This window comes from Thamnophis elegans, chromosome 2 (genome assembly GCF_009769535.1).
Source record: "Thamnophis elegans isolate rThaEle1 chromosome 2, rThaEle1.pri, whole genome shotgun sequence".
In the NCBI taxonomy this organism is placed as follows: Eukaryota; Metazoa; Chordata; class Lepidosauria; order Squamata; family Colubridae; genus Thamnophis; species Thamnophis elegans.
The window spans coordinates 75361652-75376273 of record NC_045542.1 but is presented as its reverse complement, the minus strand read 5'-3'; the positions used below and the strand labels follow the sequence as shown (position 1 = coordinate 75376273).

The following is a 14622-nucleotide window of genomic DNA, read 5'->3' as shown; positions in this document are numbered from 1 at the left end:
AACAATTATCTGAACAGTGATTATCAGAACTAGGCTTCTACATTTTAGCCACAAGATGAAATAGCTATCCTAAAAGGAATACTCATGTAAATACCTCTTGCAGTTTACGGGGGTCAGTCTCCCTAAAATTGTCGACCCTCTTCACACTCATGTGGCCTATGATGTTAAAACAAGAAAAGATCCCATGTCAGCAATTGGAATCCTGGGTGTGTTGCTGTATCCACAGGACTGTTCTGATATAAGAGTTGTGCAGCACAGCTATCAAGTATGTGGGTGGTGGGGATATGATTCGGTTGGACAATTTTCCCACCCATTTTGCACAATATTAATTGCTGTATAGAAATTATCCAAACTGTTTATTCGTGGATTTCATAGCATACTGGAGTCTGGATAAGTAACACAATACTTGTGTCCACTAATTCATTGGGCAAAGTGAATCTGGCCTGTCTGTAGGGCAAAAGAGACAGGGGAAAAAATTAATAGCTACAGGTCTGACATTTGAACTTAAATCAAAGACGAATAGTATCAGAGCATTTCAACCTCCCAGGATACTGCACTGCAGCTCTTGTAGACTTGCTGTAAAAGAGCAACATAATTGAGCCAAAGGCTGCTAGTCAAAAGGTTTCATGCTATCTCAGAAAGTCTCAACAAACACCAGGGCTTTTTAAAACATTACAGGTAATCTATCTCACAAGTAACCTACCCCTGGTTTTCTCTCTTTCTCATACCCATTTAAATCCTACATCAGTTTAGCCACTCTATTGCATCAGATGAAATGAGGCGCAGCTGAGGAATGTGACTGTCTCTTAATAAAATGTGTCACATAATTTGACAAAGTGCTACCGGGCTCTTCATTTTTGACTGCAAAAGCTTTCCTCCTACAGTTCTCTAGCATATCTCTTAAGTCATGGTTGGTGAGATGTTTTCTTCCATTACATGCAGCACACCCTTTGACTCTGTAGGTCATATAAAAGGACAATTACAGGTAGTCCTCGACTTATGACCACAATTGAGTCCATATTTTCTCTTATTAAGTGAAACATTTATTAAGTGAATTTTGCCCCATTTTACAACCCTTCTTACCACAGTTGTTAAGTGAATCACTGCATTTGGCAAGTTAGTAACCTGGTTGTTAGTGAATCCAGCTTCCTCATTCACTTTGCTTGTCAGGTCACAAAAGGCGATGATCACATGACTCCAGGACCCAGCAACAGTCATAAATATGAACCAATTGCCAAGCATCTGAATTTTGATCACATGATCATGGGGCTGATGCAAAGGTCGTAACTGTGAAAAACAGTCATAAGTCAGTGTCACATTTTCCAGTGCTGTTGTAACTTTGAATGGTCACTAAATGAATTGTTGTTAAGTCGAAGACTACCTGTATTTCTTCTCTTCTACTTTCTCTCTGCCGGGAGAGGGAACAACAATAAAAAAAACCGCACACATTACAAACGGTACTTAGGAAGTATTTTGCAAGCTGAACGCAGCGCTAGCTCCGATTTTGAAAACGCCACCTCAACGTATTGGTGGTATTTCCAAACTATTCTGAAAAGTGGTCACACCAGGTTTTAGCGCGCAACCCACCTGCAAGCCTATCAAAAGCCTTCTGTGGCTACCGAACCTTTCTTCAACTTCTATAACGAACATATATAATTGGGGGGCGCGGGGGAACAACGAAGCCGATTGCAGACTGAGCTCCAAGTATTACAAAAGCGCCAAAAACTACAAGACAGATTGAGGGCTTGACGTCTTTGCTTTTCGGGTCCAAAGACGGGCAACTCTCTCATCGGAGCTTCCCAGAAGAAAGTCTTTCTCTCCTATTGCAACTTCTCCGCCAACTTCACCAGAGGCCGCCCCGCCGGTTTGGCCAGCCGCCAAGTGGGCTGGAACTGGGCGGCGTTCATAGGCCCGCTGACTGGCGGGAGCCGAACAAGCAAGTTTGTTGCTTGTTTGGCGAAAGGCTGCGGAAGACCGACACGTTTTCTCTCCCCCCCCTTTTTTTTTTGACGGGTAAGGCGTCCCGAGGAGAAGGAGGGGGGGGGGAAAGAACCGGTGAGGAGAGTGGCGGTGCTCCGGGAACAGGGACCAGACGCCGGTGCTTTTACGCGTGCTCTGTGCTTCTCCGAGGACTAAGCAGTTCAGAAGGGGAAACCCCGGAATAAGTGAGTTGTTCTGCTGTGGAGTTGGGGTCGTATGCAGGGAACAGATAAAAGTCCTTTCAAAGAATGCAAAGGTATAAAAAGGACGCCGCGCATTCGTGTCCTCCCATCCTTTTGAGTGTTCCCGCCTCCTCCGTGTAGTATGCGGAGTTTGGGAGTGGGTAAGAGTTGAATGGGATTTACTACGTAGACTTGTGAGAGAGCGTCTGCTGTACCATTTAAAATGGTAAGAAGACCCCGCGCGCTTTCTTGGAATGTTTGTATTCTCATTAACTACAGAGAGATTTCCCTATAGCCCACTGAGGGTTTCCAGACAAAAAGCTAAAAAAGCTACAAAACCGTAGCTTTCTAATTCGTATTTTTGTTTTATTATAAATCACTTCAAAAAGTTCTTGAAAAAGAATTGTGCTTTTAAGTACTTATTTGGAAACACATTTTATTGAACTCTGCCGGGGGTGGGGGGGATGGGGTCTGTTTCTCAGAAGATGAAGATTTCACTCCTAAAGCAATAATTAATTTAAATGTCAACATGGATATGGTGTGTCAGCCTTGTAGTCTTCAAAACCATAACATGTCCCAATCTACAACTGAAAAAATGATAAAACGGGGGAGGGGGATTAAATAGAATTTAAATTAGAAGCCTAGAAACACTGATCAAAACTTAATTCGGAAGAAGCACTGTGTATGTATTAATGATATTTAAGATTGTTTTAATGAATAGAACATTGCTGATTATCTTTTAATAAGGACTTTTATTTATTTTTATCCCACCTTCATTATTTTTTACAAATAACTCAAGGCAACAAACATATCTAATGCCCTTCCTCTTCCTATTTTCCCCACACCAACAACAATAAGTTGTTGGGTGAGAGAGTGACTGGTCACCCAGCAGGCTTTCATACTTAAGGCAGGGCTATAACTTCCAGTTTCCCAGTTTCCAGCCTGGTGCCTTAACTTAGAATATCACATAACTAGTATTTGATTTTCAAAAATAGATGCGCTGGAAGACAGCATTTGTTAGAGAAGAATGAATTACTTCTGAACCTAAGTTGGTGATTTTTTTTTTCCTGCTTGCTTTCCTGCTTTTCAAGTCTGATAGTTGGAGAAGGTTGATTTGACTTTTCATAGACAAGTATTTTTACGACAGTTAATTAGAATGGTATCATAAAATTGGTTTTTATTGCTTATGAACATTTTTCAACCATGAAGCTTCTGCAGGAAAATATTAGCAATAGCACTTCAACTTATATACCCCTTCACAATGTTTTATAGCCCTCTTAAAGTGGTTTGCAGAGTCAGCATATTGCCCTAACAATCAGGGTCCTCATTTTACTGACCTTGGAAGGATGAGTCAATCTTGAGCCAGTGAGAAACTACTGCGCTATTGGCAGAATTAGCCTGCAACACTGCATTCTAACCATTGTGACACCATATTTCTACATGGATAGAGCTAAAATGGTTTCCATAAACAACATAGTATCTTAGAAAAATATGGTGGTCATAAAAACTGCACCTATTCTGGCTATGATCCTATTTATCATAACACGTACATTTATTTCATATTTTATATATACAACCAACATGTTTGTCAATTATGTACAGTATTAGAGTATGGTGTGATGTTGGTTAGAAACCTATAGATGATGAATTGTAAGCCTCTTTTAGGCATCGATGCATTGTTGTGGATAAAGTAGTAGGAGGAAGGAGTTTCTTTGAGGTATGTGTAAAAAAGGTGAAAAAAATAAAATATTACAGAATTATTTTAATATAGATTGAGATAATATATATTAAGTTCTCTGAATTTAAAAAAATATACACACATGTATATGTGTATACATATTTTGGGTAAAATATAGTTCCAGTTTAAAACTCAGAGTCTCTTGATTTCTAGGCCAGCATCTTCAGTAAAACATTACAGACAAAACAACTGCTTCTACAAGGAAATGTGAAGTGTAAAACTTCAGGATAGGACTGGGGATTATAACAATTTTTATACTATAATATTTGAGGTTTTTGTTTTAAGTGTACCACTTTAATCAATGGGCAATACCTGGCAGTTTACAACAGTTAAATTAATGTAAAACACAGGTATCAAACTCAGTTGTGTCACGGGCCAGATCATGACATAGCATGATGGTTTTTGCCTTTGTGGAGCCAGGGTGGGTATGGCCTGTGTGTGACGTACCCAGCCCATGGCTGCCAGTTTGACAGGCCTGATGTAAAACATCACCCCTCAACAATAAAATAATTGTAAAATACCCTTCTTTCTTCCAAATGATAGTGTTAATCCATGTTACCCTTTCGTTACTCACCATTGTCTTTTTAATAGAAAATTGCCTTCTATGTAGGTTTTTTTTCTTAATTAGATGAATTCTATAAGAAAATATTAACAGAGAATTTGGTCAAAAAAGGCAATACATGTTCTCACTCATAGTTGTAATAAAATACTGTTATGCCTGAACTCAGGGTATTTTACTGTTTTTTAAAAATATTGTCAGCTCATTTCAAAATACTTAACTTTTCAAAAAAAAACACCTTTTCTCTGCAAAAGGAGAAAATCCCTTTATTTTAAGCCTCTGGAAGGCTTGGGGTCAGTCACTTTCTCTCAGCCCAGCTCACCACACAAGGTGGTGATTGTGGGGAAAATAGACAGGAGTATTAGATATATTTGCTGCCTTGAGTTGACCCTCGCCCACAAAAAATGGCAGAATAAAAAATTAATAATAACGAGAACAATTTTTAGGCCTCATATTTTTCAGGAAGGATAGGCAAAATCAGGTTTATTTTAATTATGTGATATAACTCTCATATTATAAAATAATGGTGGGACAAATGATATAAACTTTTTTTTTTTACCTCCAAGTGGGTCTTAATAGTTTTATATTGCTTTTCTTGTTCCTCAGTGTGTAATTTAATATCTCTTTCATTGATCTTAAGCTACATTTGAAAGAAGCTAGAGGAAAGCATAAAATACTATCTATTTCTGTGTGCATAATTCCAGTAGCCATTTGTGCAAGAATATCAAGTTAATAATTTCATTGGATTTAGTGTTCCTTTGACCCAAAGTTGAACTGATTACAATTCATATGAGTAAATTTAAACTACCTGCTTTTAATAGCCTTGTCACAATGGATACAGCTACTGAGAAAAAAACCGACAATAGCAAATCAATAAAGCAAGAGAAAACCATTTTGAATTACTTGGTTGTAAAAGAAAAGCCAGTGTTATAGTGCTGGAGAAGATCCAAGTTCTAATCCTCCCTTAGGTACAGAAGTCAACTCTGTGACCTTGAACCAATCACTTTCTTTGAGGCCCAAAAACTGTCAGGCTTTGCAATAATCTGGCCGAGAAACAAACTGTCATTACCTCCTTGTATCAGTATGCTTTCCGATAAGAACTAGGTAAGCACAGTGAAAAACAGGCAGACTCTGCATCCAAGCAGGACAATTGCTATGAAAAACAAAGCAACTTGACTATAGAATAGCAATAGCAATAGCAGTTAGACTTATATACCGCTTCATAGGGCTTTCAGCCCTGTCTAAGCGGTTTACAGAGTCAGCATATTGCCCCCAACAACAATCCGAGTCCTCATTTCACCCACCTCGGAAGGATGGAAGGCTGAGTCAACCTTGAGCCGGTGAGATTTGAACCGCTGAACTGCAGATAGCAGTCAGCTGAAGTGGCCTGCAGTACTGCACTCTAACCACTGCGCCACCTCCGCTCTAGAACAGTGATGGTGAACCACTGAGTGCACAAACTGCGAGGGCACAGGCAGAAACTGAAAGGTGTGCACTCACGCGAATGCACGGACATGTGCACATATGCAGCAGAGACCCAAACACCAGCTGGCCGGTGGGAGGCAGGGCATCCCAACACAGGCAGTGTGGCAAGAGGTAATATATTTTTCTTTTGTGAGCTTCTGTATTGTCGTTTGCAGGGAAACAGAAACTCACTAAAGAAATGCCACGGAGGTCTGACCTGGGACGATGGCACATGTGTCAGCACTGAGGGCTCTGCGTGCCATGGTTCGCCATCCACAGCTATAGAAGCTTAATTAAAAGGAGAAGAAAGTTGCCTCCCTATTAATCTGATGCTGATGTTATCTGTGTCACATATGAATAGCTACAGGCTGTAGTTTATCTAAAGTAGGAGGTTAATCTGAAATCTCATGTGTTCAGAAATGATTTCACACACCCAAGCAAAGTGTTTATGGGCTGGCTCTTGTCTCTAAATTTTTAAACCAGTATAGATTTCCTTCAAGCAATAAGCATTCCAGTGATATCCCAGAAGGATAGCCAAATGACTACTCTACAAATGTCTATTTAGCAACCAGCAAGAAGTCGCTCTTTTTCAATTACTAAGCACCATTGTGAATGAACTAGTGGTATTGATTTAAAGTAGGTTTATCTGCTAATGGGATTTGAATTTGTTTATTCTTAAAGATTTCCTGCAGAAAAATTGTACCTGCTGGATTGGGGGCGGGGGGGGGGGCTATGCCTCCCTCAAAAAAGTTAATAAGTAAATGCTTTTCTAGGCAATCCTGCTATAAATAAACTTGGTATTTAAAAAGGAAGTTATTTGGTTCTGTTACATATCTCTGAGTTCCTAGTTAACAAAGGAGAAAATATTAAATAAAGCTTTGTCTGAATGAATGGAATTGAATAAATGTTAGCTAATTTATTTTTAAAAGTACCAGTAGTTGAGGTTTGGATGAAGTGCAGATTCCTCTGAGTAATTCATTTTACTTAGTTAAAAAGAAGTTCCTTATTCTATTGCCAATATTTGAATTATTTCATAACTTTAGAATAAGAATTCTAGAGAACCGTAATCTGTGTTTTCAATGTTAGGCACTTTTGTTGACTTCATAAATCTTTTAGTCTTGTGACTGTACCCATTAATGTTCTACATATTCCGGATAATTATTATGGCAATTAGACCAATGAGCTAGTCATATCAAAAGCTAAAGATGAAAAATGTAGCCAAATGAAACATATTGGCATTTGTTTTAAATGGGCAATTCTGCTAAAAACAGTGTTAAACTAGAGCTGGCTACAGCCTTATAAGTGGTTTTATTTTATATGCAATAAGCTGCTTGTGTATTGGAGAGACATTTCACTACACAATGAAGACTTTCATACTTGGACATATAAAGGTGAAATATAGTCAAGCCACCTTCTGGTGCCAGGCAGTTTCCTAATAAACCACTTTTCCTTGATGTTGGAAGCCTTTTACTGTGTATACAGACACTCCTTAAGTTCCACATGACAAACATGTAGTTGTTTTACTGTAAGTTCTTTCAAAGATATTGAACTAGGCTAAATGCCATATAAATTTGCAACTGGGTACCTATTTTATGTTCTTAAATTTAAAAGACCACAGAGCTAGTAAGCATATTTGTTGCAAGATTTATGCAAGCATAGCAGAGATCTGCAGAAACACAGTGGATAATAGTCTGGTTCTCTAGAAATTCTGCTTTCTCTTAAGCATATCTGCTGAAGTTTAGTCTCCTGTCATAGAGAAACAAATATCACAAAAGGGTCTCAAATCAGTCCATGGGGTGGGGGTTTCCCACCCATGTGGAAAGAGAGAAAAATGTCTTCTCTTTGGTGAGTGTACCTGTTACACTCACAATTTATTATGGAATAAGAGTGAAAATAATAGAAAGCTACCAGCATTATCAGTAGCCAGAAACCAGCCAGATGAATTTAATAAGTCCAGATACAACAAAACAGGAGCCAGTTAATGGCATTGCTTATATTTTGATCATAATATTTAGTGTGCTTATTCCCCCGCCCTCAATTTCTGTAAAATTTCTGTACAAAAGACTGTTCTGAAGTCAAGATACTTACGTTGGGTGCCACATTTGTTTGAATCAGTTTTGGTATGCTTCCTGCCTCAAAATAGTGAGAAATCATTTCATTGTTTTTGGACAATTGAACAACTTAATTTTGAAGAATGCTTCAGGACCCATCAGAAACGACAGGGAGGGAGGCTGAAGGCAAATTTATCTTCCATCACCCCAAATTTGTAGATGTATCTGGGTAATATCTCTTACATACAATAGCTATAAATTTGATACATCCATTCATTGATAAATCAATAAAGGATATTTTTCTGAAACTTTGCTTCATTAATTTACCTATCTTCTCTACTGTTCTTGACTTATAATGAAATTGAATCTCAGTGTTTACCGAAAAATCAGCATATATTAACTTAAATTGGGTGTGTGGGTGTCCTCCGTCTATCCACTGCAGGATGAAGTCCTCTTCCACATGTTTCCAACCTATACGGTCCTAAGCGTTCATTTTTATTGCGGGCCCAATATATTCGCAAAGTCTTTTTGAATGAAATTTGACTTCTTAGGACTTTTTGGCTTAAGTTTTCTTATAAAGTTTTCTTGCCAACAAAAAAAAAATGTTTGCCATGTTCTTTTTCTAATGTATACACATATGTACATTTATTTCCAGTTTATTTTACAAACTTGGAATTTCCTGATGGCTTCTTATCCTACCCTATTCAAATCTGACCTTGCTTTGCTTTTTGAAGTCAGGCCAAGATCACTTAGGTGCTATCATTCACAATTATATTTAAAACAAAAGATTTGCATGCGTTGATATTTGCATAGGAAATGATGAAAATAAAAAATACGTAGTGCAAACAATAGATACTCATATGAAGAGCATGCTTTGAAAACACTACAGTTTAAAAAATTATCTACTGTGGAATTGTATATCCTTTACATTTTGATTCACATTCCTTGGGTAATGTGCAGAATATAAGTGCCTCTTTGTTGTGGAGTAGATAGTATTGTAAAATATTTATGTTTCTTCCTGTAAATGCAACTCTTGCAATCCATAATTGTAAAAGAAACATAGAGCAGAAGGTTGTGGACAAGAGTATCCCAGTCTCTTAACAGAAATGAAATTCCTTATATTACATATACTATTCTTTTGGAAGAACCAGTTAAACATATTTCCTTGGTATATCTTTTATAAGAAGATATTAATATTATACACCTTAAATTACTATTCGGTTTAGATTAAAAATACATTTTTGGATTACCCCAGAATATACAAGGTTTAAAAATGCTTGAGTTTTTAAATAGCATATCCACTTAGTCCAATGCAATCAGTCTTACAGGTTTAAAGATGCTTAAGTTTTTTAAATAGCATATGCCCTTAGTCCAATCAAAGTCAAATCATGTCTTAATCCAATGCAATCAGCCTTATAGATCTATTGTGTGCATAAAAAAGATAACCCATACATGTTATTTATGCTATACGGAAGTAAAAGAGGACCCAAATGTAACATAAAGTTTGAAAAACTAGGTAGCTGAAGTTAGAAGTAAAGGATTGCACTCTTCCTTCATTCTTTCTGAACATGTAGACTCAAACATTGAAAAGGGGAAAATCAGCTCTGCATTCTTACTAATTCTTCCTCATTCCCATAACTGTCCCTCTTAACAGAATAAAACTGCTTGCTTAATTGGACCATCCAGTCCAGAAACTATCTAATGTAAGACTCCCCGTGTGTTTTAGGGCTTCTTTGTTGCCCCCTTTATTATTAAGTACATCAGGAATGAAATACCCATTTTTTCCCAGTTGTCAGGAGCATTCAGTGGGTTTTTAAAAAATATTTTGATAACCTTCCAATTTTTCTGTTTCCAAGTGTTTTCAGGCCATTTAAACGTTTATGTTTCTTATTTCATTTGTTTTGTCATGTTAATTTACAGGAAATTATGCTATCAATATTCATCAGAGTGTTGTCCATTTCAGCCATGGAGTCTGAGCCTCTTCTTTTGTGCTTTATGTTTTAATGATATAATGTATATTTAACAGGTGCTAGTCCTGATTTCTTTCAGTTTTGGGTTGTTTAATATAAATTAAGACTAGCAAGTGTTATCTTTTCCAGAATTGCTTATTTGAATTTTGGCTTAATAAGACATATTTGAATATGGGTTAGGGGTGGAAATCTAACATCTTTTCTCCATTTTTCTACAGATCCCAGAGGATGGCAGAAGAAGCCAATCACGTCCACCCAATGCTTGAATTGGCAGAGGAAACTTATGGCAAAGGGAAGGATCATTCCAGGATCTCTCTAGAATATCTAGGAAAAAGTACAGATATTAAGGCTTACATGTTAAAGAAATGGAAGAAAAATTGCAGTTGTAGCCCAGCTAAAGCCAAAGATCTGCTTTTCAGTTTTCTTCCAGTACTGACGTGGCTCCCCAAGTATAAACTGAAGGAGTATTTCTTGGGTGACCTTATGTCTGGCATAATTGTAGGAATTTTGCTAGTTCCACAGTCCATTGCTTATTCCCTTTTGGCTGGCCAAGAACCTGTCTATGGTTTATACACATCATTTTTTGCAAGCATCATTTATTTTCTATTTGGAACTTCACATCATATCTCGGTTGGCATTTTTGGTGTACTCTGCTTGATGGTGGGAGAAGTGGTAGAACGTGAATTACAGATTGCTGGGTACGAGTCAATATTGAGTGATTCTAGCAATTTTTCTGTTACAAATGATCTCATAAATGTCACAATGGTGTCTTGGACTGCCAATGAGACTTCACAGAAAGTATGTGATAGGAGTTGCTATGCAATTACTGTTGGAGCAACTGTGACTTTCATAGCTGGAATTTATCAGGTAAGAAATTGCAGTTAAAGGGGATCCATCTGATATCGGTTCTTTACCTTTTGTGGGCTTTGTTTGCAAGTATGCAAAATTGAAGATAGGTAGATATAAAAACTGCTTAGATTTCTCTCCTGTATCCTACAGACATACAGGTAAAAAAATGTAATAGTGAATAGATTGCAATTCTAACAGCTATAATCTTAAAACAGCAGGAAGGCGACCAATTCTGCAAGGCAATTTTAGTATTATAACTATACTTTGAATTAAAGGAATGAATATCTGTAATTCTTACAGATTGCACCAGGTTGGACTTGTATTTTGAAATTTATTTAGGAAAAATACTTAATATTCCCAAATTTAATTTAAAAATATTTTTGATACGTTATATTGCTTGTTTTGCAAAGGAGCTGCATCGTTGATCCTGAATAGAGGTATGAAGTATTTGGATGCAAACCAAGTAGATGGTGTGCTTCATCCTTAATACCTTTTCATGATCTGAGGCCTTGTGGCTACTATACAATCCCAGGAAAAGATACAGTTCCCTTAAGGTGCCACCAGTAGATGTGACAAAAGTTGGCATGCTAGATCTGATGAACCTTTTTTGTTTTGTTTTGTTTTATTGCCCATTTCCAATACTAAAGGTTTTTTCACATTAGTAGGATGGATAAAGGATATTTATGAAGTGACTGTAGGATTCTGAGCTTTCTTCCCAATAGTTTTTATTAAGGATTTTATTAAACATAAAACGCATAGAGAAACCTAATATGAATATGTAAATATAGTTGATATATGTAGATATTGATAGAGATTGACAGATGTAAATAGATAGAGCTATATTGTGGAAAAAATGGAAAATGTTGCTCACAAAAAAAGATAGCAAAAAGAACAACAACATCCTTTCCTCTTCATCCCCAGGAGGCATATTTAACATCAGACAAATTTATATCAAAGTAAACATGCATATCACAATTATATCATGCACAGTATAAGGGTTAAGTGGCAATCTTAAGAAGTAGAAATTTAAAAACAAACAAGAAAGTTCTCAATAATAAGTAAACATGTTTGAACCTGAAACAAACACATAGCTATTTGTATTCTGAATAGCATAATATATCAAAACCTATCTTATAACATGTAGTTCACCCTCATTTCCTTTGTAAATACAGAAGTGTCATCTAATCTTCTGCCTTTTTCTTCAGGTTGCTATGGGCTTCTTCCAGGTGGGCTTCATCTCTGTGTACCTCTCTGATTCCTTGCTCAGCGGATTTGTGACTGGCGCTTCCTTAACCATCCTTACCTCACAAGCCAAATACCTCTTGGGCTTAAACTTTCTACGGAGCAGTGGCATTGGTTCTCTTTTAAAAACATGGATAAACATATTCAGAAACATCCATAACACCAACATCTGTGACCTCATCACCAGCTGCTTGTGCCTTCTTGTTCTTATTCCAGCAAAAGAGTTAAATGAGCGGTTCAAATCAAAACTTAAGGCTCCCTTGCCCACTGAGCTCTTAGTGGTCATAATAGCCACATTGGCTTCTCATTTTGGGATGCTGAAAGAGAAATACAATTCCAGTGTGGCTGGACATATACCAACTGGATTTCTACCACCACAATCACCAGATTGGAGTCTGATTCCTAGCGTGGCTATGGATGCAGTGCCCATAGCCATTATTGGCTTTGCCATTACTGTATCTCTTTCCGAGATGTTTGCCAAGAAACATGGTTATACGGTTAAACCCAACCAGGAAATGTATGCCATTGGTTTCTGCAACATCATCCCGTCTTTCTTTCATTGTTTCACAACCAGTGCAGCCCTTGCCAAAACTCTAGTGAAAGATGCAACAGGCTGCAAGACTCAGCTCTCTGGTGTGGTGACTGCTTTGGTCATCTTGTTAGTTCTCCTTGTTATTGCTCCCCTCTTCTATTCCCTTCAGAAATGTGTGCTAGCGGTCATCATCATTGTCAACCTCAAAGGGGCCTTGCGGAAATTTGGTGACCTGCCAAAAATGTGGCGGTTAAGCAAAATCGACACACTGATCTGGTTTGTCACTATGTTGTCTTCAGCATTGATAAGCACTGAACTTGGCCTTCTTATTGGGGTCTGTTTTTCAATGATTTGTGTCATTCTGCGGACGCAAAATCCAGAAGGACAGCTCCTTGGTCTGGTACCAGACTCTCAAATCTATGAACCTCTTTCTGCCTATAGTGGCCTTCAAGTTGAGGCAGGCACCAGACTTTTTCGCTTTGAAGCACCAATATATTATGCAAATAAAGAGAAGTTTAAGTCCTTGCTATACAAGAGGACCGGAATCAATCCTTCATTGGAACTGGCAGCAAAAAGAAAGCTAGAAAAGCAAATACGTACTGAAAAATCAGATGGAACCAGTGGAAAACAGGCAGAAACTTCGGTGCAGCTTGTCACTCAGCAACTCGCATTCCATACACTAGTAATAGACTGCTGTGCAGTGCAGTTCTTGGATACAGCAGGGATCCATACACTCAAGGAAGTTCAAAGGGATTATGGGGAAATTGGCATCCAAGTGCTGCTGGCTCAATGTAATCCTTCTGTGAGGTACTCCTTGAAGCAAGGGGAATATGTTAAAAAAGGAGAGAAGCATTTTCTCTTCCACAGTGTGCACCAAGCTGTGGAATATGCATTGTGTACATATAAGCATAATGGCAGCTGTGTCTCTGAAACCTAATGTAAGTAGAAGCTTCCTGTTTAATGACACTAATAATGCTGGGCATTATATATACTGTTATCTCACAAAGTTGTAAAGGGCAATGTTTTTTTCACATACTGTTGATCATACAATATTATAAACAAATTCATTTTGCACCTTTCATTTTGCTCTACTGAATCGTGCACTGAGAAAATGGTGAGGTATCCTATGCATGAGTGATAACTACACACATAAGTTGTGCTTGGCTGAAAGAACAAATACTCAAAAATTTAATGTGTGTGCATCACAAAGTGGGCCCTTCTGGTTTGGATGCCTTTAGGGCCAAAAGTCTTCATCCCAAACTGCTGGGGAGGTAGTGTCACTACCATTCAGGGTGTACCTTTCATGGAAGGAAAAATTCCTGCTGCTTTATGCTTGTACTCTCCCCCTCTCCCCTTCTCACAACTCCATTGATGCCTTTCAGGAATGCTTCTGAATTATGTGGGTGTGTCATGATAAACTATTTGAGAAAGAAATATCTCAGAAAATTGGAAATCCATCCTGATTTGGGGCATTTGTCCCCACTTTAGAAATCTCATCCCCACATTACCGAATGTGGAATAAATGGTGTCAAATTAGGTGGGCATGGGAATAAGTGTGTCATTTGAAATGCAGGTGGCCCTCAACTTACAACAGTTTGTTTAGTGACCATTCAAAGTTACAACGGTACTAAAAATGTGACAACCATTTTTCACAATTACAACCTTTCCAGCATCCCCATGATCGTGTGGTCAAAATTCAGATTCTTGGCAACTGGTTCATATTTATCACCCTTGCTGTTCCCAGGGTCATGTGATCCCCTTTTGCAACTGACAAGTAAAGTCAAGGGGGAAGCCAGATTCACTTAACAACTGGGTTACTAACATCAACTGCAGTGATTCATTTAACGGTGGCAAGAAAGGTCACTTAAATGTCTCACTTAAGAGAAATTTTGGGCTTAATTGTGATCATAAGTCGAGGACTACCTGTACACTGTATGAAGCACCTACAAATAGTTCTCAAGTTATAGCTATATTGTACAGTAGATACTTAATTCTGTTTAGACTTTATTTAGGAAACAGAAACACTAACTCTTAGCAAAACTAATGGATGGTGAC

At 37.9% G+C, this 14622-nt stretch overlaps 1 protein-coding gene across 2 annotated transcripts; it reads left to right on the top strand.

The window, feature by feature from the left end:
* Positions 1–1928: 1928 nt before the first annotated feature.
* SLC26A2 (solute carrier family 26 member 2) lies at positions 1929–14218 on the top strand. Of its 2 annotated transcripts, none has more exons than XM_032211881.1 (3): positions 1929–2165; positions 10163–10811; positions 11999–14218. In XM_032211881.1, the coding sequence occupies exons 2-3, from the start codon at positions 10173–10175 to the stop codon at positions 13502–13504; spliced, it is 2145 nt and encodes a 714-aa protein (XP_032067772.1). In that variant the 5' UTR covers positions 1929–2165; positions 10163–10172; the 3' UTR covers positions 13505–14218. The 2 variants fall into 2 exon arrangements, with proteins under 2 accessions (XP_032067772.1, XP_032067773.1); XM_032211882.1 differs by lacking the exon at positions 1929–2165 and adding an exon at positions 2198–2388.
* The last annotated feature ends 404 nt before the right edge of the window (positions 14219–14622 follow it).